Here is a 26900-nt window from a genome sequence, read left to right on the forward strand (position 1 = left end):
CCTGAGAGCAAGCACATTACTACAAAATCCCCAGTTGGCAGTGACAGACCAAGGAGGTGTAAAACACGAAAGCTGTGGGACCATTTTGGCAAGCATGGAAGACATGCTATTCCCAAAAGAGTACAATTTCAAAGGCAAAATTAAGAGTTCCTTTCTCAAGATCTTTACTAAAGCCAATTATTTATTCTTTCCAGAGAAGCAGTAACTGGAGCATTCGTTTCTAGTGGGCCCAGAATTCACTTCTACTGGACCTCTGAACACAACTTTTTTTTTTTTTAACATAAATTTTACCTTAAATTTATACTTTGTACTTCGTCTGAGATTTTTCACGGTATAGGCAAGATCCTCGCCATCATATCTGGGCTTGAAACCATATCCCTGGAAAAAGTAAAATTACAGGAAAGCTGTTATCTGGTTCCTTACCAACTAGAAGCCTCTACTACCCGGCAGGAGGGCTACCCCTCATACATGAGAAACCTTGACCAAATGATGCCTTGTGGAGCAGAAATCTGTAACTCTGACAGAGAAGTGCAGCATCAAACCATGTGGTATAGCAGAAGACCTTTAGGAGACAAATGCCAAGTCAGATCAGTCTGGCATATTACAGCCAGAAGAAGGAGTGTTCTCCTTGAGGAGAGGCACTGAGGATTTAAGGACATCAAGAATCATTTTCCAAGAGCAGCAAACACAGCAGCGTAACAAAAGACTATTTTTACATGGTCTCTATGTGGAATGTCACATATAAGTCTTTTTGGCCAAACTGCACACCCATCAGAAATAATGTCTTTGAAAATTAAAGACAGCTATGTAGAACTTCACCTTCTGCCCTAAAAGGTGGAGCTCTCCCCTCCTGCAGTCACTGGGGATTCAGCTCCAATTTCCCCTTCAAAAACCGAATGGCAACAATCTTCCAGGAGCTTAGGAGTGTGGTGAAGGAGAATGATCTTGGCAAGGTTTTTATTTAAATTTCCTGCAAGACCTATACCAAATCAACCACATTTTTTGACTGCATTTGAATAATACTTTAAAATATTGGATCCTGGTATCCAATGCATTATTCAAGACATGTCTTCATACTTACTGAGGTCTCTTCCTCCATCTCTAAAATATAAGAGATGCCTTCATCAGATGGTGTTCCTGAGGGTTTAGTCCACTGTAAGGATAACCAAGTAATTCCAGCTTTGATTAGTGTAGGACTTGCTGGCATGGAAGGGGCACTGCCTGAGGTGTAATATAGGACTTCTTCACTAAAGGCACTGTTAAAAATAGGAAAAGAATATGATAAAGCAGGAGCAATATTTTCCCAGCTAAATATCAACATGCGATAATCATGAACACTGAGTGCTCTAAAATGCAATCTGAATACTGCTGATGACATCAATAACCTTACAAAGATACTTATTTTTCTCCTACAAATTCAGAGAGTATTGTGTTACCACCTGTCATTTTGTGACACTTTACTGTTACATTTACCTCAAGGTCCCCTGCAATTTATAATCTCCACTGCGAAGTGATATACATATATGGTCATAATTTAAAATCTTTGAATATTTTAAAAGAATATTACTTACCTCATGCCCATGTCATTTTTGGCTGCTAATCTAAATTTGCAACCCATTGCTGGTGATAGTTTGTATCCTAAATTGCTTCTGTGGGCCACTGTAACACTGACAAATTCACCTTTTCCTTTTCCCTAAAAGGAATGATTTGATTTTATATTATGCACATTATTTTTAAAAATGCAAATCACTCATATTCCCCACAGTGTTATAGTTGAAATTCTAAACAAACATGAGTACCAAGAAAAGGTGGTAGCATCCAGGAACTTTTACAATTGGTGAACTCAAAATAATCATTGAGATAGAATGTCTCTCATTTAATTGCTTAAAGTAATCCAGATGAGGATTTGTCAGATTTAAGCTTAGTACTTCAAGGGCACTTCAGCCAGGAAGGTTAGGTAAAAGGTACTGAAGGTCGGGTTGACAAGCTGTGTCTCAGGATCAGACCAAAAAAGTGATGGGTGTAGTCAGGCAAGGGTTACCGATTTGCTGAAGAGGGGTGTTGACTCAAATAGGGCAAAGGAGGGGAAGTACATGTAAGGTGGCAGACAGAGTTACTACTGTCTTGCACACCCAATCACCAACAATACTAGCCACCTGCTGCTACTGAGGGATGCAGGAGGGATGGGCACGGTTTTGTGCCACGACCCAGTTGGGCAGCCTTGGCAGAAAAGGGTACTTGTTGGTGGGGGGAGAGGGTGATGGCAGCCAAGCAGTGGCAAGCCCCATTTGTTTTTCCACTTGATATTTGAGTTGTGTGGTATCCTTGCTGGGAGGTTATTGTGATACCTCTAGGCTGTAAGCTTGTTATGGGCAGGGAAATGCCTACCAACTCTGAATATCCTACTCTCCCAAGCGCTCAGTACAGTGCTCTGCACACAGGCACTCAATACATATGATTAAGGCAAAAGAACGGAAAAAAACTAAAAAAAAGATTCCTTAGTGTCAACAGCTAAGCAAACTTGGCAAGTCCCAAGATTAGCAATGTCTTTGAAGAAATGGAAGAATGGATTGAGTTTCTTTCTCTTTCTCCCTAAAAGAAAATGTCATATCTATAGAATGAAATTGGCCAGTGAAACTCTTCCTGGCCTATCTTCTTAACTTTATCAGCAACAAAATAACTCACTGTTAGAAAGAAGCATGGTTGGGGGCCTAAGCAGTTGGTTGGGTTGCTTGACCATAAAGGCTAAGTCTCGGTCAAATGCTGACTTATCATTGTTTGGCTTTAAGGACAATGACTGTAAGATAAGACCAGGATTAAAACTTTCAATAATGCAGAAGGCTTATTCTGGAAAGATGAGTGTTTATCCAGTTTTTGAAAGTCAAAGTACATAGGTACTAGGAACCTAAGTACATAGGTTCCTAAGTACATAGATAATGCCATTACTGCATCAAATGAAAGGTCCATCCAGCCATGAAATGTCTCTGAAAGAGGTAAGGAGATGCTTGAATAACAATGAGATGGGATGGTTGCCCTCCTTGACATCCACCCTAATGGTTCAATATGCACCATCCAATAACTTCCCCTTCAATAAAGATATACAGATCTCTTTATATTTTCAGCCTATATAGCTTCCATATGCTTATCACTTTCTGGGTTGAAAAACTGTTTCCTTTTGCTCGTGTGGTATCTCTCAATTTAAAGCTTCAGTGGTGAGCAACAAATTCACCTTCACCCTGTCCATATCTGTCAAGATTTTGCAGGGTTCAATCATATCCCCTTTCAACGTCCTCCTTTTCAGCTGGAAGTCCAAACTGTTTCAATCTATTCTCCTGTGGGATCTTCTCTATTTCCCTGGTCATTTTGCTTATCTTTCTCTGTACCTTTACCAGCTAATCGCACCTATCCTAGATGATGGGGCAATGAGAACTGTTAGCTGTGTCTTAGGTGCTGGCCACAGCACGGTTTTATATTATGGCAAAATGCTTCTTTATGTTTTCTACCTTTCTCCAAAATTTAAAATCAGGTGCTTTCCTAAAATAAAGCAGCACCTCTCTAAGAACTTCTTGGTTTTAAACACTGTGGGGCAATTAATTGCCTTACGATGCAGAACTTGCAATCCTACCTGCAATGTGTAAACTAGAACTCTGCCAGGGATGAGATGCCACCCACCAAAGTACAAGTGAACACAGGGTACACTGAAAGTGAGCTGGGATTCCCAGGAAGCTGCCTTGTATATATAGTGGCCTTGGAAACAAGCTAAAGAAATACCATAATCATTTCATATTTTTTCTGAGGAGTTTATATTATCTGGCCTCAACGCCACAAAACTGGATTTCTGCTTAAGGCCTGGTACATGATCAGGAACATTTGGTGGAATAAAAATATAGTAGATACAAGTTGCTCACCTCATCCCATTCTAAAAGATAATTATGGATTTTAGAACCATTGTCACAAGATGCCTAAAACAGGAAGAAAAAAAAGAAAATTAGAACCGTGATAAGAAGGACTATTCTACGGTATTAACAGTGACATATCCACATTTACCTTCAAGGAAAACATATGCTGAACACACAGAAAAAACTACTTAGGAAGAGATACAATATGTTCGCCATTATAATTCACTCATTAAATCAGTTTATGCAAAGCATTCGTTTTAAAAAAGATTAGTAGAAATACCCAGCTAAACTGGGGTAATGTACAGCTTCTCTAGCCCTTTCTTTACGGATTAAGACTTTTTTTGTTATTTTTCATTTGCATTCGCACAGACCCAGAACTGCTTATGCCTATATACAAACAGGTACACTCATCCCTCATTCACTTAGCCAAGAGAAGGATCACATATGCACCTATATGCCAATGCATTCCCATAATCAATTATGATATTAGTTAAGTACTTATTATTGTCAAGCACTGTTCTACAATCTGGGGTAGAAACTAGTTAATCACGTTGGACGCAGTTCCTGTCCCACCTCTCTAAGACGGAGGACAGGCATTCAGTCACCATTTTATAGATGAAGAAACTGAAGTTCAGAGAAGTAAAGTGACCAACGTCACACAGAAGTCAACTGGTAGAGCCAGGATTAGAACCAGGTCCTCTGACTACCAGTACTGCGCTCTTTCCATTACACCATGCTGCTTCTATGTGTGCTCCCCGCTCCCTAACACACAGTCTGCTTTTACTAGAGCTCCAATCTACTTGTAGAATGTCTGGATGAGGAACTGTTTCCACTGTTTGCCTTGTACCAAAATAAGCCCTTCCAACTTGAGTGGGAAGATAGAAGAGCTCTTGGAGGCAGGGCTGTTGTAGCAATTGGGTTAGCCCATAGTGTGCCAAGTAAGAAAGGAAGGAAAAAGGGAGGGAAAGAGAAAGGAGGAAGTAGCCTTCAACTGTTGCTCATTTTACTCTTAGAGGATATGGGGCAGGAGCTGTGCGAAGTGACTGTGCCGGGGAGGAGGAGTGGGTGACAGAAGGGGAAGGGGGTATGGGAATTGGAGAAGCTAAAGGTCCTGAAGCCCTTGGGACATATGGAGGAGAGAAGAATACCAGAACTAGCTCCCTTTCTCAGCACTCTATCAATCAGTTGGTTTGTTACTGATTCATTCACTTGTCTTACTTCTATTACATGACATGAGCCCATTTACTTGTATCGACTTTCCTTTCTAGTCCATAAGGTCTGAGGACAAGTATCGTGTCTTTTATTCCTGTCGATCCCCAAGCATACTGCATACTGTTTTACCCACAGAGGGTGTTCAATCACAGAGGGCGTGCATTAGGAGCAGGGGTAAAGGCAGTCAGTGTCTGTGTTCTAAATGAAGTCAAAGAGAGTCTGCCCTTTCCCATACTGCAGCTTCTACTCTGCCCCTCCTCCTATTCACATAGCTGTAGCTCCTGCTCCCACTCCAGCCCCTGTCCCTACCTTGTCCTCCAACTTGTCCAGTTTTTAACATTGCTATCTCTGTCCTTGACCAAATTCCTCCAGCAATAGTCACTCTCCTAATCTCTCCTCATGGGAAACTGTGTTCCTGCTTTGCCCAGGAGTGAGAGGGGAGCAACAGAGAAAGCTCATTCCCTCTACTCCCCCCCCATGATCCTGCTTTTACCGCTCTTACAATTCAGCCCTTCCAAGTAATCACCCTCAGGGAGCTGTCTCTAAACCAGAGTGCTTGGAGGTGATGGCCCAGAGGGAGGCAACTTCTGCTATAAATATTTATACACACATACAATCCCTTGCAAAAAAAAAAATACCTTTTAGTTCTAAACTGTTAATTTGAAAAAGATTGATATGATTAAAATGCCAGTGCTTCTCCCATATTGTTTTTCAGTGGTTCTCTTCTAGCCCTCAGGTTGTATGACCTAATGGGAAGAACACGGGCCTGGGAGTCCAAGGACCTGGGATCTAATCTCAGCTCTGCCACTTGCCTTGGGAAAGTCACTTAACTTCTCTGTGCCTCTATTTCCTCATTGGTAAAATGGAAATTAAATGCCTGTTTTCCCTCCCCCTTGAACCATGAGACATAACTGGGACAGGGACTGTGTCCCATCTGATCATCCTGTATCTATCCCAGCTCTTAGAACAGTGTTGGCACATACTAAGTGCTTAACGCATACCGCAGTTATTACTATTATTATTATGGCATGACTGGTTAAGGTAACACTATATGACATTGTAAATCATAAGCATGTTTGTATTTCAAAAATGTTTCTTATTTTACATACTGCTTTAAGTTTAGGCTAACCTTTGGATTCATATTGGACTCATATTGGATTTAAGGGGCTCAAAAGCACTTACATTAATCCTCTGAACAGCTCTTTCAAGTTTTAGCCTCTGTTTCACCCATGGAAAATTGACGTTCGGAGAGCAAAGTGACTTGCCCAAGGTCACAGTGCTTCATCTCACTGATGACGAATAGGGTTCTGACAGGACATAATCCACAGGGCCCACATCTTCAGAGTAAACTGTCTTCAGACTAATAATAATTATTATTATGGTATTTGTTAAGCACTTACAAAGTGCCAAGCACTGTTCTAAACACTGGAGTAGACACAAGCTAATCAGATGAGACACAGAGAAGTGAAGTGACTTGCCCTAGATCACATAGCAGACAAATATTGGAGCCAGGGTTAGAACCCATGATCTTCTGACTCCCAGGTCTGCACTCCATCCATTAAGTCATGCTGTTCCTCTAGCGGGGCTGAGGGAAACAGACTGGGGGATGGGGGAGACGTTGATGACTAGAGGATGGATATTTTCCAACCATATCTGGGCACTGGGGAAAGGGAAGTCCTGGTGTCCTGTAGGTCTTTCTTGCCCTCCAAATTTACCTTAGGAAATTACTGCCCCGTGCAGTACTGGGAAAAGCAATTCTCCATTTTCAAATTCTGCATGGTATGGGCAAGTCTCAGTGCCACAGTTTGCCTGGGTAAAATCTGGACTAACTTAATAGGAACACATAATGTCCTGTGCTAGATTCTAAGAAGGTCTGTCTGACTATACTTCCTGCAAACACATATTACAATCCAAGTATTCTTTTTCAGTGGTAGAGGGAGACACCTTATTAGTGTTAATAAAAATTCTGCATTTTGAAGGATGTTTGTGTTTTATTCTTTTAAAAGGAGAGGACAGGTCTTTATAAACTGAGGACTACAGCGAGAAAGGTTAGACAACCCAAGCAAAATTCAATACACATCTCACTCCTTTCAGGAATTATCTTACTGGAGAATGTTAAAATCTGCAAGAGTAAGAAAATGACTATATTTTCCCAATAGATTTGTTTATCATTCATTTGGTAACTACTGCAAATAACTAAACATTTTAAAATGTGATTCTTTACGTTGTTATCAGGTAGACTTCAATATTTTTTGATATGGCCTACCTTCCACTGCAAGGTGAGTGAATTTTTGGTCCGGTTGGCAATCCTGGGTGGGTTGGGTGTATCAGGTTCACAGCTCAAAGTGGTAAAACTTTCAGCCTCTGAAGGACTTCCTTTCGTGGAATTGCATTCTGCTTGAACTCTATAGAAATAAAGGAAACAAGGAATTAGCCACCAGAACGATCTATTCGTGAACTTATTACACTTTGCAAATGCTGAGCTGCTACAATGAATGATGACATGACTGTTTTATATAGAGTGAAACATTACCCAACCTATTTACATATATGAACACAACTTCAAATGATTTAATTTTCAAAAGAATAAAGCAGCTTTTCAACTACATGATGAACTTCAAAAGTAATAAAGCAAAAAAGGCAAAAGTCATCAGGATTAGAGTCTTTATTTTGAAGAAACACATATATTAATGAAGTTTCTAAATTTAATTAACTCCTATGACCTCTGGACAGTTGCATTAATATTGCTATTTCTCAAAGTGCTCAGTTCACTGTCATAACACCAAAGTTAAATAACGATCACTTTTATTTTCAAAGAAATAAAAGATAAATTTTAAAATATAAGGCAACAAAATGAAGTCAGTATATATAGCTACCAAGTGGAAAAAAAAAAAAACAACAGTCTTTGGGGTAAGTCCGTTGGTAAAATTTATCTTTTGCACTAGACAAAAGGAATAGAAGTTACTTACTTTGCATGGTAATCTGTTGCTGGCCTGAGATCATTTACAGTGATAGTAGTTTCTTCTCCACTAGAAAAAAGTTACAATTGCATTTGTACTAAATGATACAACATGTTGTGAAGACAACTGAATTCTTAGGGGAGTGGCACTAAAAACCCCTGATGTTTTTCCTTTCAGCATTTGCTGTCAAAAATATGACAGGCCTTTAGTTGCAACTGGTATGAATTTTAATCAATGCCTGAGGGAAGCACTCCCCTATGGGCCCCAAGATTGCTCTGTCTCCAAGGATGCATAGAATGGACTGGGAGATCCATTCTAATCCAGAACCACTCAGGTCCTCTTCCCATTTCAGAGATGGACACTCACTAGTGTTAGGATACAAGAACCTGAGCTTCATCTTTCTGGGTGGTGCTGATGCACCATGACAATTACTACTGATGAGTCACTGTATGCATTGGCAAGAATTAGGTGAAAGTAGTACTCAGATGTTACCCTGGGAAAGAATATAATGGAGAAATATAAAGGCTTAAACTAAGGACCAAGTAAGCCAAGCTCTCCAGACACAGTACTTACACTACAGAATTCATGATGAAATTGGCAAGAAAAGTGGGGAAAAGAGGTTGAGTCACAGTAATATGCTGAAGGATTAAGAAACCGACAGAAAAGCAAGTAGACATTTTAATAGGGGTTTGGGATCAGACCTTGAGTGGGAGGAAGACCTGTAAATGTCCCCCCAAAGAACTAGGTCATAATATGTTGACATCCATTTAGTAAGTTGAAATTGCTGTCATCAAACTCTTGAAAAAGTAAAAGGGGGCTATAAAACCTCCAGGAAAATAAAGATCCAGGAACTCTTGTCTTAGAGAGGGCCTCCTGCTGGTTCATTAGGTGTTTACGTGGTCTCTTTGGTTCACTCACCAGTAAGGCTGTAAATAAGGGACCAAATGACAGAGTGGAAATTCATCCAAGATGTACACATTCCCAGCAAACAATAAGTCTTCCTGGGATAAGGCGACGGAGGGGATGGAAACCTACAGGTATGGCACCTGAAGTAACAAGGTGTGGTGAGGAAAGGTCCTATACTTTTGCTACAGGGAAGTGTTTGTAGTAGTTTCTGGCATTCATGACTGGCAATTTGGCAAGGGGTAAGAGGCTTTCCTAGGAAGGAGGATCTAGGTTCCCATTTTTAAAATTACCCTTGAGGCTTTCCTTTCTAAGTCACTGTAAAATCACTACAGCTGGCTTGCCCAGCAGGCTGATGACTGTATGTCCCAGAGAGGTATTCCAGAGTTAGGAACTCCTATCACTTGTTGGAAACACAGGAACAAGTTTGGGGTGGGAAACATGTGAGTGTGTCTAAATTAGGCCCAGGTGTAAATTCCGGGAAAAGCAGATTTTGAAAAACTAAGTTTTCTAGCTGAGGGCTGCTAACCGATGTGTTTTGATACTATTTTGAAGGTGGCTTTTAGAGGAGCTGGATGCCTGTGCCTATTTGATGACTACCCTCCGCTCCCCCTCATGTAGGCAGAAGAGTATACTTTGGACTAATTGAGGGATACATGTTGCTCACACTTTTAGAGAGACTTTAACCAAAAAAAAAGTCCCGGAGACCTACCACTTAGGGATTACAGCTCTGGCCCAGATTTGAGTTCAGGAGTTGTGCCAATTTATCTTTCCAAGGCTACAGGGAAAGGGAGAGAATTCTGGGAATTGGCTGCAGGTTGTGTTTATAATACCTTTCCAGGAGAAACTTCAAAGCTTAACCTTTGACACCGAGCAGTAATTCCACCTAGCCTCTATACCCCATATATAACATCTGGGTAGACAAAAATCCTACCAACTAACACATACAGAAATTGCTTAATGAGTGTTCTGAGTTCAAAACTATCACCAGGAGTAGGAAAATTCAAGGGTCAATGATTAACATGAGCTCTTTTTCTACATTTTGGAATTTCTAAGCTAAGGGAAGAGAGCTTACATGGAGGTGCAGAATACTTATCTACTCCAATGGAAGTGTACTTGGAAAGCATAAAAAAGAATCTCAGAGTAAAGAGGTGATGAATTTGGGTTAAAGCTACTGAAATTTAGGAATCCCCAATTCTAATGAACCTGGAAATTTCCAGCACAATAAACTAACTAAAAGGTTCTATCAGACTGATAGGATGTGGGGGTGGGAAGGAGCTGGTGGAGTTGTTGGTCTCTGCTGGAACATGCCAGTTCAGGGAAGTTTCAGGGTGAAATAGCAGGGACCCGGGGGAGAGATTTTAAGTAGAAATTGTCTCTCCTCCTTCAGTCTCTCTCTGGCTACCTTCCTCCTTGTCCCCTCAACTGATAGGTGTCTGAGTGGTTAGAAACTCTCATGCAAGTAGAGTTGCTTTTCATAAGCAGCCTAGGTTAACTTGTAATTAAATCAGTAGCAACTTTAAGCTTATAACCATGGGGTTTGATGAAAAAATGGACTGTTTTCCTTACTATGGAGAATGCTTCATTTGTATTGTGTACAATCTGTTTCTAGTTAGAAATCAGTTCACAGAACAAGACGGAGCAAAGTATAACAAATACCTACGCATAAACACTTTTGTATTTGCCATCCTTCCCTGCACTTGAAATCAGGATTTCATAAGCACAGAGCTCTGGCACTTTTGGCCCATCCGTTTCCCCATTAATGTCACTGGAAGGAGGTGACCAGGTAAGTACAACTGTTCTTGCCTGGATATTGGACACCTGCAAAAACACAATGTTAAAAAAAAGAGTTGTAGATTCAAATACGGATATTTGCGAGAGCGGCCAATTTCACCTAAGCCTGACTGAATGACAACAAAGAGGAACTTGCATTTTCAGATGTCAATCAGTTGCTCTTTCACCTCTGCTGCAGGGAAATATAAGTATCCTGAATGCAGATTTATTTAAATTGATCTCAGATGCATTAGAAAGCATTCATTATTATTATTATTACTATTTCTTCACAGTTAATAGCTAGCTCAGAGAAGGACACCACCTAGTGGTAAAATGCAGCTGTCTCTGACATTATGAACTTGCTTTTGAGATGTGGACAGTACCCCATTTCCAAGAAGTATGTTCAGTTTGAATTTAATGGATAAAATAAGTGATTTAATATTTATAATAATGATAATTTGTCTACTATATTTAAAAAAAATCCCAACTCCGAGATACAGAGGTAACTGATATAATTCATTCATTCATTCAATTGTATTTATGGAGTGCTTACTATGTGCAGAGCACTGAACTAAGCACTTGGAAAGTACAATTTGATAATTAATGTGACCCATGGCAACTGAATTAATAATAATAATAATAATTGTGGTATTTGTTAAGTGCTTACTATGTGCCAAGCTGTGTGATGAGCGCTAAAGAGAAAACAAGCAAATTGGGTTCAACACAGTTCCTGTCCCACATGGAGCTCAAAGGCTGAATCCCCATTTTACTGATGAGGTAAAAAGCACAGAGAAATTGAGTGATTTGTCCAAAGTCACATAGAATACAAGTGGGAGAGTCGGGATTAAAACCTAGCTCCTTCAGACTCCCAGGCCTGTGCTTTATCCACTAGGCCAAGCCGGTTCCAGTTCAGAAGGCCATGAGAAGCCTCTGGACAGAGTACTAGATTCCTTAAGATGATCCCTAAAATTAAGATGATCCCACATCACCACGTATGTAGGAATCGATTGGCAGAAGGACGCTCAAATAGTTTCTGACTGATGAGCTGAAATGGGTTGGCTAAAATAAGAGGGGTTGATAAGGGGACGATAAAGATGTAGAAAACCCAATCTCAAACGATGTCAGGATATAGCTGTGGTAGGGAGACCAGCCTAGTGAGGTGCAAACCAGGAAATAAATGGTTCTTTTGGGCCTAAATCAAAACCAGTTTGTTAAGAGTTGGCAATCCTAATTTCTCATCAAAGGCTGTAGCAAAGACTAAGAGAAAAATCATACAGCATGTTTCCACTAATGAAATACATCAGATACTCACCACTGGTTTGCTAATGTTAGAAAGAAGTACTTCAAGTGCTTTTGTTTCTTCATCCTTTTCTGTAAAAGAACAAAGGAAAAAATATTACTCAATAATTCTTTCATAATCACATATGTACTTTTCTTAGAAAATTTTGGAGGACATAGTTATCATAGTCAATCTCTTTAAAAACAAAGCAATATAGGCAACAAATTGTCAGGATTCTTTTTCTAATCTTAATTTTCCTCTATGGAATCTGGAACCAACCCATGCATTTCAAAAAATAAATTCTACAATAAGAACACAAATAAAACCCTGAACAAAAATTCACAATTCAATATTAGCAAAATGAGATCAGTTTTAAAAAAATGGTATGTGTTGCTACATTTGATAAATTTATGAAACAAGGGACACGGAATGCACATTGCTTTAGTTTATTTAAAGTTGAGGTGATGGATGTTGCTACAGCAAATCCTTGTTTAATGAATCCAGGGGATCTCATGTAGTTTTAGATTAACAAAAATGAGCTTGGACTAACAATTGTTTGAGCTTTTTTTCTGCTTCAGAGAAACCTTTCCTGGCCAGGGGAGACTAAGACAAAGGAAGGAGCAAGATGGACATTTTCACACTTGCAAATGAAGTGGCAGTTACAATTCACCTTGCAAGAATGCACAAATGAAAAAAAAAATGTACAAAATAGCTGTGACAAGTTGAGGAAACAGCTGATAGGAAAATGGTTCATAAATAGTTACCTTCTGTTTCTACATCCATTTGTTGGCCACTTTTCCCTTTTCCTGTCTTGTTCTTAGTCGATCCTGTGCTCGCACCACTTGCATTCTGGCCTTTTAAAAGTCCATTAGGCTCACTTGTAGGTGATGGACATTTCTGGGGAGATGGTGGTGGGCTGCTCAATTTATCTTTCTGCGTTCCCTGTCGGTCTTTCAATTTTTTCTGTAAACGTTCATATGTTTTACTAGATCTCTCATCTCTAAAATTGGACCTTCCATGTGTAGAGAGTGCATCTACGACAAAATCAAAACAAAACCCAAAAGCTTCAAAAAAGCATCCCATTGTATAAACTGTATAGAGCCACAATACACTGAGATATTGGACCAATCAGTGGTATTTATCAAGCAGTTACTGTGTGCAGGACACTCTACTAAATGCTTGGGAGCACAACAGATTTGGGAGCCAAGTTTCCTGCCCAGGGGGAGTTTGCATTCTAGAGGCATCAATCACTGTCTTTACCTGAAGTGTACATAAAAGGATTTGCACTTACTATTTTAGCATCCCCACCAAAAATTTAAGTTTCTTTGGCAGTCCCCATAATTTTGTATTTGAGTACAAAATGTATTAATGAGAAGAACAAATTGTATCTTTAAACACCTTAATATCTGACATTTTAGGTATTTCTCGAATTGAATGAAAGGAAAAAAGTTTTCTTTTTTTTTTTTGAAAACCAACTCTCGATTTTCTGGGGACTATGCCTGTATAACCTACTGCACTATATTTCAGCCCAGAAGCCACAACATATCGTTCAGATTATCTTAGGTTTTTTGAGGTTTTCATATGGTGGTCATAATAAAGACCTAAACAAGAAAAAACACAACTACATAAGGAACATTTCAATAGGATTTAAGTTCACTGTATAATCAAAGTGATCACATATCCTGTGCTTAGGTAGAACAGTCACAGATTTTGCCCCGTCTACTGCCAACTGCCAGAAATCTGTGTACACTGGTCAAAGTCCTGCGAAAAAAGATTGCTGGTAAAGCATAACCATAGCTAATCAATCTGATGCTTCTAGGCTCCCTTCAATGGACCACAATACGAGGCACCCCTGACCAGGATATTTTCATAATATGTCCCTTAAAATCTGGATGCATTATCAACAGCTATATCATGGGGTCTACTTTCCCACATGCTTACCTACAATTATTTAGGTTCCATTCCAGAACCAGCTTCTACATAATGACCAAGTTCTTCAGGTAATTCAAAGTGACACTGTAGATTCCTCTTACGCTCCACTATTCCTAGGGATTTCATTGATCCCCATGTATCCTAAACTTGGCACCCTCCAACTCTATATGCCCAGCATACTCTCAGCCCTTTGAAATCAGGGCTCGCTCAGCCCTCACTTAAGACATGTGCTCCTGGTCACTAGCAGCAGAGGCCCTGGTGGCCAGATACCTAAATCTTGGATGCCTCCATGTCACAAATGGTAAAGAGTCAATTTAGAGGATGTGGGTCCTAATTCTGCCTCCGTCACTTGTAGAGAAGCAGTGTGGCTCAGTGGAAAGAGCACGGGCTTGGGAGTCAGAGGTCATGGGTTCAGATCCTGGCTCTGCCACTTGTCAGCTGTGTGACTGTGGGCAAGTCACTTAACTTCTCTGTGCCTCAGTTATCTCATCTGTAAAATGGGGATTACGACTGTGAGCCTCACGTGGGACAAGCTGATTACCCTGTATCTACCCCAGCGCTTATAACAGTGCTCTGCACATAGTAAGCGCTTAACAAATACCAACATATATTGTCTGCTGTGTGACCTTGGGCAAGTCACTTAACTTCTCTGTGCCTCATTTACCTCATCTGTAAAATGGGGATTAAAAATACTAGCCCCACATGGGACAACCTGATTACCCTGTATCTACACTAGTGCTTAGAACAGTGCTTGGCACATAGTAAGTGTTTAGCAAATACCATAATTATTATTATTGTATCCACCCATGTCCCCTCAAGCTGATTTCTGTCAGCTCCAATTTTCCTGTACAAACCTCTATTCCTGCTGTTGCTTTTTTTTCAGATGGTACTTGGTAAGAGCATACTATGTGCCAGGCACTGTACTAAGAGCTGGGGCTGAGCGTCTAAGCAGGAGGGAGGAGGATTTAATCCCCATTTTACAGCTGAGATAACTGAGGCACAAAGAAATTAAATGACATTCTCGAGATCACACAGCAGGAAAGTAGTAAAGCCAAGATTAAAACCCAGGTCTCTGACGCCCAAGCCCGTATCCTTTCCACTAGGCCACATGCCCTAAGTGTATGTTGCCAGTCTGTTCTCATTCCCAAGAAACTGGTTGTGTTTTCAGCCCAGAGGAATTTTTAGGTACTGAGGTCAGCCTGAACAACTGAGAAACAGCTTTTTGGTTTTGGCTGAAGGCAGCCCAGAATCACGGCAGGATGGAAGGAGAAAACTATGGCAGCCTAAGATCTCTGCTCCTTCCATCCAGCCTCATCTGTGCTGCCTCCCTCCTGAGGCCCTGAGCCAAAGCAGAGAACCTGGCCTACAAGTCAGTGAATGGAAAGCAGTAGGGCGGAGGCAAAGGAGAGGGAAGAGAGGGGAGGAAACTGACTTCCCTGAACTGATTGGATGCCACAGGGGGTAGAGTTTATGGTTCCTGCACTACAACCACAATGCGTGTGAGACATCTTAAGTTAATAGCAAATTTTAAAATATATTGTAACATACTTTTTTATTGAAATGATCCCCCCAAACTTTATAAAAATGCCAGCCATACTTTCCAATACACTCACCTGCCATAGTCCTAACCTAAAAAACTAGAGTTCTTAATAATAACACAGGAGGTGAGTGACATGGAATTGATTCAGGGAAAACACAGTTTTCCACCTAAATTTATTTTAACTGGATCTAGGCTTTGATAATGGGTATTTAGATCTGTTATATCTATTCTCTTAGATATTATTTAAAATCTAAAAAGATGAGTACCAGGGTAGCCGGCAGGTTTTTGAAAAGGCCTTATTCAAGCTCTACAATGATGTTCCTCTAGATGTAAGCTCACTGTGGGCAGGGAATGTGATGGCCAACTTTTGTATTTCACTCTCCTAGCTCTCAGTAGAGTGTTCTGCAGAGCACAAATTAAATGCTCGATAAATACAATTATGATGATGATGATGTTGGGGAGTTTTTAGGAATTTCATTAGGAAAAGTTCATCAGAACGTCAACAAATTACTTACCCATGTCTCCATATACCTGTGAAGTATGATACTGTGGTATATACTGGGTTGCCATATCCCCAGCTCCAGTTACCGGTGGATATATATGGCGTGGGGGAGGAGGCATCATAGCTGGAAGAGGAATGAAACCAGGCAGAGGAGGATGAGGAGGTCGATGAATCACCGCATGACTTCCAGGGTGAAACTCGGGTGCCTGAGGAACCACTACCACCCTGCGAACACCATTATCTTCAATAACCTGGATGTACCAATGAAGAAATGGGATGCAGTCATAAATTTAATACACAGCCATCAAAAATTATCCCTCAAATGAGCAGAAACTTTTGAAAAATGAAAAGCTAAATAAAAGTCCTTGGAATCATCATTATTCAAAGCATTAAAGGTGCTGCAAATTCAGGTAAACCATGTTGAACTACCCTTTAAGAATTTATATTCTGAACCTGTTACAGTACAGGTCCTGCAAACAAGCAAATACAGTAACATATTGTTGTTTGATGTGCAGGAGGAAGAATGGAAGGTTCTGGATATTTCAAATTTCTGATGGAATTTGGGAGGTAGAGGCTTTGGCAGAACAACAAAACTTCAAGGATGCTTGAAGGAGGCTTCCAGCAAGCCATGAAAGTACCTGTGCAACCAGGCAATAACCACATGCAAAGTTGTGTGCATATGGAAACACACATATGCAGCATTACATTCATCTTTTAAAAAATATATATATATATAATATATCCTTTTAGAAAGCAGGAGATGGGAAAATTCATACTACTGGGCACTTTTAAAATATCCATTTTAGGGCCAATAAAACTGCAGCTGATTCATCTTCCATGATTCACTACACCAGTTTAATATGTTTGGCCAATCTGTTTAAGTAAACAGTATTTTTCCAATCCCACCATGAAGAAAAAAAGAATCAATGTAGAGCACTACCTGTGGGGCATATCCAGGAGGCACATAAATAGGAGGCACTGAACCATTGGGGGACATCATTGGAACCTGAGCAGGACCTAAAGAAGTTACAGAAAAGATATTTCAACACATCACTGTTTAGCAAGCCAAAAATCTAGAACAGATAAAGTACATTCTGAACTACAATATTCCTACAAAGAAACATCAGATAACTTGGATAAAGTGACCTGGGTTAATAATGTAATGGAAAGTGACGCAAATGATACATGTGCCAAACATGAACCACACTGACTTTGGAATACGATTTTCTCTGTAATGACTTCCTTATAACTGAAATTAGCTTAAGCTTTACACAAAAAAACTCTATTATACATATACCTGTGAAAGGAAAAAAAGTGACAAAATATTAGGAAAATACAGAATCCAAGAGAGTGAAACAAAGAGCCTCAGCAAAGAAGTTTGGATGTGGCTTAATGAATATGGTGGAATGTGATTAGGCTCTCTGCATGGGGGGCTCGGGAAGGGCTCTCTACCATCTGGAAGTCATTTCTTCAAACTTTTTAATTCTTTCCCTCCTTCAAGCTAAAAAGATTGCTAGAAGAAGAATAAGGGAACTGAAACAAATCCTGACTCTCTGCACTCTGATATGAAGAGTCCTCCCATCCTCTAAGTGACCTTCTTGTCACCCATAGTACTCTAAGAAAATCCCACCTCAGTTGCAGGGTATGTGCCTGTGGGGGCTTTTCTACCCAGAGTAATGCTCTGGGAGCTTTACTTTCCCCTTCCTGCTCTGAAGTACCCTCCCCCTCCCAGGTTTTCCTACATATTCAAAGCATTAACCCCAGTGGTCGCCCCCTACCCACCACACCGATCTCAATGTTGGTATTTGTTAAGCACTTACTATGTGCCGAGCACTGTTCTAAGCGCTGGGGTAGACACAGGGGAGTCAGGTTGTCCCACGTGGGGCTCACAGTCTTCCTCCCCATTTTACAGATGAGGGAACTGAGGCACCGAGAAGTTAAGTGACTTGCCCAAAGTCACACAGCTGGCAAGTGGCAGAGCCGGGGTTCGAACCCATGACCTCTGACTCCAAAGCCCGTGCTCTTTCCAGTGAGCCACGCTGCTTCTCTAGTAATCTCAAGTAATCTCAAGTAATCAAGGGTGGCTAATGGAAAGAGCATGGGCCAGGGAATCAGGGGTCCTAGGTTCTAATTCCAGCTTAGCCACTTGCCTGCTATGTGGTCTTGGGAAAGTCACTGAACTTCTCTGAGCGCCAGTTTCTTCAAATGGCAAATGGGGATTCACTACCTGCTCTATCTCCTTCTCAGATTGTGAGACATTTGCTTGAAAGGCTGAACTGAAACTGGTAGTGGAAAGGAGGAGGAGGGACTGAAGGGAGTTACAAGATGCTAGCTTGTGGTTCAGGCCCCTGTACACCTGGGACCTCAGAAGCAGTGTCAATGTTCAGCTAGTGCCAGACAGTGAAACCAAGGCCCCAGCTGTGGCACTGGCACCTGGCCTGGAATATTCTGCACAGCTTAAAAGAGGAAAAAAAAATATATGCTATATAACGTCTCATATAATCATTCCATGCAGAGCTGGTCCAACTCAACTACTCTATCCTAGGTTTACACTGAAAGTGGATGTTACAAATTAGACAACCTCAGGAAAAGAGAAAGGAAGAGAAAAGTTGGGGGTGGGTGGGGAGAGAACCAAAAGGAAGAAGAAAATTAATATGTTGGGGAAGAAGAGGGGAAAAATGCGAAACAGAAGCAAGGTTAAAAAAAATCAAAAGTAGTAGAAAAACCACCACACCACCACAAGGATAAATAAATAAAAGGAAAAAGAACAGGATAATAATAATACTAATATTAATAATTATACTAGTTTGGTTAAGTGCTTACTATGTGCCAAGCACTGTACTAAGTACCAGGGTAAATACAAGAAAAATCAGGTTGGACACAGTTTCTGTCCCACATGGTGTTCACATTATAAGGGGAAAGGAGAGCAGGTATCTAATCCCCATTTTACAGATGAGGAAACAGAGGCACAAAGAAGGTAAATGAGTTATCCAGTGTCACACAAGAGGAATGGGGCTTAGCTGGGACTGGAACCCAGGCCCCTGACTTCCAGGCCTGTACTCTTTCTATTGGGCCACAAACAAGAAAGAAAAATGGCCAAAAGAAAAAATGGGGGAAAAAAAGCAAAGAAAGAATAAGGAGGCATCAGAGAGTCAAGAAACAGAAGGGAACAGAAAGATTTGGGAAAGTGTGTGTGGACTGATAAGTAAAAGAGTGGCTGGTGGAGGGTGTTGGTGCACAGAAATAAGGAATGCATGGGAAACAATGATGGTTAAAAAAAAAAAGAGGCCAACATATTAGTGACAGGATGCTAAAAATTGGGTAATACTTTGAACCAGTTATGGAATTAGTGACACTTTCCTAGAGCAGTGCCGCACAGAGACTCAAAGGCAGTCAGAGATGACTTCCTGCTGGACAGTGAGTGACATTTTGGGTGCTGTGGGTTTTGCTTGACGGTAAGTGGATTTCCCTTTTGCACAGGACAGAAAATTAGCCAGGAAAGACACCCTCCCCTTTAGCCTCTCCTGGTTCCATCCAAGGATTTTTATTTTCAGGTTGAGCACTTGAGCAATCCCCATTATGAACCTCAAGACCAAGCTCTAAAATCTATTTGGCTCCATGATCCCTTTTCAGTAGACGGTAAAAGCGTTAGAAACATGATACGATTGTCTCCAAATTGAATAAAGTATTGTATGGCCCATTTTAAGCATATTCCGTTAAAGTAGGTTCTTATCTAACCTGGGAACTGGATTCCTGAAGAACCTCACCTTCACAAAACCTCACACAACAGGACTCGTGCTTTAAGCCACTTCTTTCAACACTGCATTGCAATGTATCCAGACAAGCATATGCTGCCTAATTCCTTTACCACATTCTATGAAAAATGTGCAATGAAAACCCACATTATAAAAGAACCATTATGCTGTAATCATTCTTTTGACTAGGCATATGTGTGTGTGGGGGGGTCCTCTTTTTTCTATCAATATGATGATAGCATCTGCTGCAATTTTATTGTTCTTCTGAGGACAATAAATGTCTTTGTCTTTACTACCTTGACTGCCAGAGCAAAAAAGAAGAACATTCTCTTCCAAAGTCTGTGCCAAAATTGCTTCTTAATTTAGCAAGTAGGTGTCTATTTCACCTCAAGATAAGTCACTTCGATAATGAAATTCTCAATTAGTAGACCCAGGAACAAGAATGACAATGTTTCTAAACTGAGGTGGGTTCATTTTTATGAAGATCTTATAAAATCAAACTAAAACAAATGTCCTTTATAAGTATTATAAAACCAAAATGACAAAAGACCTACACCCTCCATATTAGGAATTCAAGGCCAGTACAGTCGTTTTAACCTCTCATTTTTCATTTTTTAAGACAACCAATACTGTGCTTCTGTATCTGTTTCTAATTTAAACGATACAAATTTTTCAAATTATAAATAAAAATATAAAATTCACCGAGGTTCATAACATGCAAGTTTGCTAAAGTAGCCAAGACTTAATAGATGCAACAAATTTAGTAATATAACAAAAAAAATCTACACCTAGCATTACCTATAGAAATACTATCAACAAAAGCTAGACAACTTTAACTTTTCCTCACCGAGGATAAAAGAATGCCCTCTCCTTTAAATTTCAAATCACCATAAACCTCAATCTCCTAAGAACAGTATCAAATAATAAAAGATTTTACTGCATGACTTGGCAAAAAAAAAGGAATTTTTGTGTGTCCTTTTAAATTTAAGATAGACGTCACCGCTTTGCCACCAAAATAGAAACGAAGAACAACCTTTAAAAAGTAGTTCCTCAGTTGATTTTTTAAAAAACTTTTACTTAAGCCCAGAATTCAAACGACCCAAACACTAAATTTTCCGTTTTAATTACTAGTTTAATTATAATCTTGTCAAATTTACTTGCTCCATAAGATATCTGAGGCATACTATAAAATAGGTATTGTTATTAACATCCTTTCTAGAAGATTTGAAATTCAAATGGTGTCTGATTAAAAAAAATACTAAAAAAACCCCTCACCCCTACCACCGCTAATGAACCTAGGTCTACAATCCTTACTACCAGCACACATACATACACATATGTATATATGTTTATATATAATGCATTAAATTAACAGTAGTTTAAATTCTGATTGCATCATTCCTCTTGGAGGCCAAAGAAATAACTTTTTAAATGGTATTTGATCTCTCCCACCCTCAGTTTCAACAGTAGATTTAGATTTCTTTTCATTAAATATGAGGATGAATGCTTCAGTGAGTGACATTTTGTCCTTAAGGGGTGAAAACAAAGTTTTCCCAAACTATTCCTGGGGGTTTGAGGGAGTCTACAATGCAACCCTGGCCTAAAAAATTAAATCTGAACAAGTATGACTACTTCTAAGGAGCGACTCTACAGTTTATTTGCTTGGTCCTGGCTGCACCTGAAGCCATATGGCTGTCAGTTTTCTGACGACTAATCCCCAAATATGTTTTTAAATTAAACTCTGCATGGAACAGGAAAGACCAATTCCCCCAACTGCCTTATACTTAAACAATAAGCATGGAAAATGTTAATGATCCTAAAAAGACTTAAATCATTAACTAAATGTTTCATTTGGAAGCAAAACTTTCCTTAACTTTCTTATATCTCTTTATCCTTTACATTTAAGAGGATTAATAATTAAGCAGGCTAACGTGAAAACGAAGAATTTTTAACACTGGGAAAAAAAAAACCAAACCATGGCCAGCTCAAGTATTTATATACCCTTGATCAGACAGTTTCATAATGGCCTCCAAATGCACCTGATAATTGCTTCCTAAAACAGGATTTTAAAAGTCTTTAAAGATAGTGCAGTTAAATCTAACCGACATCGACATTACCACCGGCAATTTTAAGGACGAAATAGAAGGATTCTTATGGCTACCCTGCCATCTACTCAAGAACACAGAAACATTCCACATGAATAAACTGCTCCCCGTTTTCAAATGAAAACAGAATGGCTACTCCGAAGTCGGGATCTCTTACCACTCATTTTGTTTTTACAGGAGCGGCGGAAAAAGCTAAAATCCAAAGAAAGCCCGAAGTACACGTTATCAGCTTTAATTGGAGAATGCTTTCTTTTTTGCAAAGCTGGCTGAGCCAAAGCTCCTTTGACCGAGCCACATGATAACCATCACGTGACCTGCTGTGCAAACCCAGAAACGGAAAGGCACAATCTTCCAGTGTGCGAACAGCCTGTCATCCTCCTGTATTCTGCCACGACGAGCTTTGACTTTGAAGTTTGCCACATAAGCAAATCCAAAACCTTGTCAAAACAAGCTGCAAAAATAGCGATTTCCAAAGAAAAACTGCCTCTCTTTGTGTTCATTTTCCTACGGCAACACCTCAGTAGCTGTCGCCTACGATTTGCAGTTCAGCAAGTCAGCATGTTTTGCTTTTTTTTTTTAAAGCATCATTTACTCTGGATTTCGGTGGTGGCAAATACTGTTACTTTCATTTTTTATTTTTTTTACACAATCTTTCAACTGGGTTTTTCAATAATGTCCCAAACACTTGAATGCAGATTCCTATTAATCCTCCATCTCATTACTGCACAACAAACGCCTGAAACAAGTAAGGCATTGTGATGATCATCCACTTCATAGGTCTCCAGGGCCTCTCAAGGCTTATTAAGATAGCAGGGTGTTCGTTTCTCCCCATATATTATGCAAACCATAGGGACCCACTCTGAGCAAGATCCCTAGGATTTGCTTATTCCAGGTCTGTGGCAATCTTTGAGTTTCTAGCCAGTGCTGAAAAGATCCAAAATGTGGGCTTTCTGATCTGCTATTTGAAGTCTGTTCCCTTCCATTTGTCATCATCTTCTAAAATATCTGGCCCCTTTTCGCCTCCACGCTCGAAATGAAAAATTGGCACTTGTGTACAGTAAGTGCATGAACATGAATAGGTCCTTTTTAAGACAGGCTAAAGCAGCAGCAAAAACCTTTCTTCAGTTTTTACATTTCTGTTGAGCTTTAGTTGGTACATTTAATATGCACTTACTGGGAAAGTACTTCTCAGTGCATGTGATTGGTAGAGGTGAAAAGGAGCGTGGCTTAGTGCAAAAAGCATGGGTTTGGGAAACTGAGAACCTGGGTTCTAATCCCAGCTCTGCCATTTACTTGTCTGCTGTGTGGCCTTGGCTAACTCACTTAACTTCTCTTTGCCTCAGTTCCCTCATCTAGAAAATGGGGATTAAGATTGTGAGTCGTAGGTGGGATGGTGACTGTATCCAACTCGATTACCTTGTATTTTCCCCAGTGTGTAGTACAGTGCCTGGCACATAGTAAGTGTTTAACAAATACCATGGGGAAAAAAAAATCCTTACAAACCACCTAATCAGCAAAGGCTCCCTTTTCGGGGTGGAATTTGGGGAGAGTTTTGAATAAAACAAGAGAACTGGTCTGATGGATGAAAAGCATCAGTCTGCTGCAGCCTTTCAAAATTCTCCAGGAAGAAAATTCCAAGTTGGGGGTGGTGATGAAGGCATTGTAGATTTAACTAAAGTGAGTGGGAAGGAGAAATGTGGAGATAAGCAGAGGGTTTCTAATCAATAAGGCTTTATCAATAATGCTGAAAGCAGAAATGGAAAGTCTAATAGATACCCATTTTGCTGATACAAACAAATGAAATTATCCTAAAGGCAGCTCTTGAGGAGTCATGACAGATTGTCCTTTGCTTGTTGTCCTAATCACTCTTTTCAGCATTTTACATATTGGTTTTAAAAAACATGGTGCAGTAGTTGTGCAAATACCAAGGCCTTGGGCCAAAAAGTTCAATCATTCCTTTAAACTCAGATGACCACAAAGAATTAGGCAATGTTTCAGGGAAAAAGCACAGACTCCAGGAAGGGGGCAGAGGCAGAGAGAAGAGTGTGCCCAAGTTATATGGATTTAGCAAAATAGAGGGAGGTCTGCTTGGAGACTAACAAATATCACAAGTTTTTTTATTTGTATTAATTACAAGCTTACTATGTGCCAGGCACTGTACTAAGCACTGGGGCAGAAACAAGATCACCACACTGGACTCAGTCCTTGTCCCGCCTAGGACTCACAATCTGAATCCCCACTTTACAGATGGATTTGCACCCTTTATTCACTCCTTCCTCAGCTCCACAGCATCTACATATATATCTGTAATTCATTTATTTACATTAATATCTATCTCCTCCTCTAAATCTTAAGTTCACAGTGGGCAGGGAACATGTCTACCAACACTGTTATACTGTATTCTTCCAAGCACTTAGTGCTCTGCACACAGTAAACGCTCAACAAATAGGATGAAATACAACTGATTGATTACTATGTACCAAGTACTATGTTAAGCGTTGGGATAGATATTCAGATCAGACACTGACCCTGTCTCAACTGAGGCTCACAGTCTAAAGGAAGGTAGAAGAAATATTTAAGTCTCATATTGCAGTTGAGGAAATTGAGGCCCAGAGAAGTTAAGTGATTTGCCTCAAATCACACAGTAGGCAAGTGGCAGAACCAGTATTAGAGCCCATGTTTTCTAACTCCCAGGCCTATGGTTTTTCCACTAAGCCACACTGCTTAGTCCCAGTTGTTAGAATTTTCCCCAAATGATAAAAGCATCCAAGCTTGTTTCTGCCTGCCCAGCTAGTGCTGAAAGGGTTTTTCCCCTAGGCTGTGATAAATGGGAGAGGGAGGGACGGCGGAGGGACGGCCCATTGGGCCCTTGAGAGAAGTGGAGCCCCGGACTGCATGGCTGACGCCCCAGCTGTGCTCTGCCTCTCCTTCATCAGTCATCTGGATGCCTCAATGTACAATAATTTTTAACAAGATTAAAATTTTAAAGAATGAATTTACTCACTTAAAAGTTAGAATTTAACTTTGGCATTAGGCAGACCTATTCATTGCTAAGTGGTTTATTTACCAATCACCTATTTTAAGACAAGGATTTATAGCACCTTGTTTAGCAGCTGCAGTGGCTATGAGATTAATCAGTATGGATACTGCAGGTCATGAACACTTCTATTTTTAGCATTAGTAGAACGTGAACAATGATGACTCATTCCTGCTTTATTATTCCCCCAGTGTTTGGGGTTTACTGCTGTACATTAGCTTAACTATGTCTAACTGAATCACCCACACTTTGACATCACACACGCAATGATAAGTCTCGGTGACGCAAGCCTCAACACGATCAAATATAAAGGCCAGGGCACTTGAAACAGTTGAGTGCCTCACTGACATAAGCAGCACAGTGATCAAATATGGACAGACTGCAGCAAATCAACAGCACCAGCAGAAGTCAAGAATCCTTCCACAAGTTTTTGCAAAACAACTAAGACTTACTGGGTTTTATTTGAGGCTTCAAGTCTATGGTAATTACTTAAGCCAAGCAAACCTATATTTGTCTTTGCTGATTGTCTGTAAGGGCTTTTTCTTAGAAATCATGGGTGCTATTAGAAGATTAAAACAAATGAAGGGCAGTCAGTTAAACTGTTTTGACTGGAAAAACGCGATAACCCAATCCACAGGACACATGTGACCTACGAATTCAAGACTCCTTGGCATGAGAAAGTGCTAGGAAACACAAACAGAGGAATCTGAGAAAGCTATGGCACCCCTTGCTGCTCAGTCATTTCTGCATGGAAGAAGCCCAAGAGTGGAGAGTAGCAGCAGTAATACTATTAATTCAATCAGTAGTCAATAACATTTACTGAGCACTTACTATAGGCAGCGCACTGTTCTAAGCACTTGGGAGAGTGCAACACAGCAGAGTTGGCAGATGTGTTCCCTTCCTACAACGAGCTTTCAGTTTAGAGGAGGAGGGGGGACGTTTATATAAATAAATTTATGATATATAATTTAAAGATATGTACTTAAGTGCTGTGGGGTTAAGGGTGAGGTGACTATTAAATGCCCAAAAGTCATAGATCCAAGTGCATAGATGATGCAGAAGGGAGAGGGAGTCTGGAAGAAGATGGCTTATTCAGGGTAGGCTCTCGGTGGATTAAGCACTTACTGTGGGCAGAGCCCTAGACTAAGCACTAGGAAAAAATGTAACAGAGGGAATCAGATCAAGTCTTGACTCTTGTGGGGTTCCCAATCAGAAAGCAGACAAGAGCCCTGGTAGCTCCTGGCCTCCAAACCCTATATCACCAAATGAGTCATTTTTACGTTACTTGGCTTATTTTCCCCACAAGTCAGTTTTAATCTCCATCAATAGACACTTTTCTTTGCACTATAATTTTTCTCAAAGTAAAATTGAGCATAAAAGATCAGAGGCAGAAAATCAAAGAGGGAAACATTGTCTTAGCCACAACATCATGCCCATGGTGAGAGACTCACTTGCAACCAGAGGCAAACACTCAATTCTCTCATAGTATAAGTTTTAACTGTTTTCAACCACAAAATTTAGGGAATTAGGGAACATTCCTCTGACAAAATGAAGCTCTTTTTGATAGAGTGTGAGGGGGTGCTGGAAGAAACGACTGTGCTTAGCACATACTAAGAGCTTAATAAATGTCATTATTACTATTATGTGCATGTGTACATCATCGGAATGCACCAGTACTACAATGTGAACTTTTCTTAGAGCAGGATTTTGCAATAGGGCAAAACCCATGTTTTGGAAAAACAATAATAACAACAATGACAGTAGCATTTGTTAAGTACTTACTAGTTGCCAAGCACTGTACTAATTGCTGGGGTAGGTACAAGATGATCAAGGCCCACATGGGGATCGCAATCCAAGTAGGAAGGAGAATAGGTATTGAATCCCCATTTTGCAGATGAAGGAACTGGGGCACAGAGAAGTCATTTGTCCAAGGTCGCACAGCAGGTAAGAGGCTGAGTCAGGATTAAAACCCAGGGCCTCTGACTCCCAGGCCCATGTTCTTT

General features: G+C 40.2%; 1 protein-coding gene across 1 annotated transcript in view; it reads right to left on the reverse strand.

The window, feature by feature from the left end:
- Positions 1-26900, reverse strand: part of FNDC3A (fibronectin type III domain containing 3A) — a 109181-nt gene that overhangs the window by 18320 nt on the left and 63961 nt on the right. The window contains 13 exon segments of the mRNA XM_016227645.3: positions 292-378; positions 1082-1256; positions 1572-1634; positions 1636-1675; positions 1678-1693; positions 3909-3962; positions 7378-7516; positions 8081-8140; positions 10638-10795; positions 12060-12118; positions 12791-13060; positions 16014-16251; positions 16941-17017. Coding sequence (XP_016083131.2) covers positions 292-378; positions 1082-1256; positions 1572-1634; positions 1636-1675; positions 1678-1693; positions 3909-3962; positions 7378-7516; positions 8081-8140; positions 10638-10795; positions 12060-12118; positions 12791-13060; positions 16014-16251; positions 16941-17017 — 1436 coding nt within the window.

Source organism: Ornithorhynchus anatinus, chromosome 20, assembly GCF_004115215.2.
Source record: "Ornithorhynchus anatinus isolate Pmale09 chromosome 20, mOrnAna1.pri.v4, whole genome shotgun sequence".
NCBI classification, from domain to species: Eukaryota; Metazoa; Chordata; class Mammalia; order Monotremata; family Ornithorhynchidae; genus Ornithorhynchus; species Ornithorhynchus anatinus.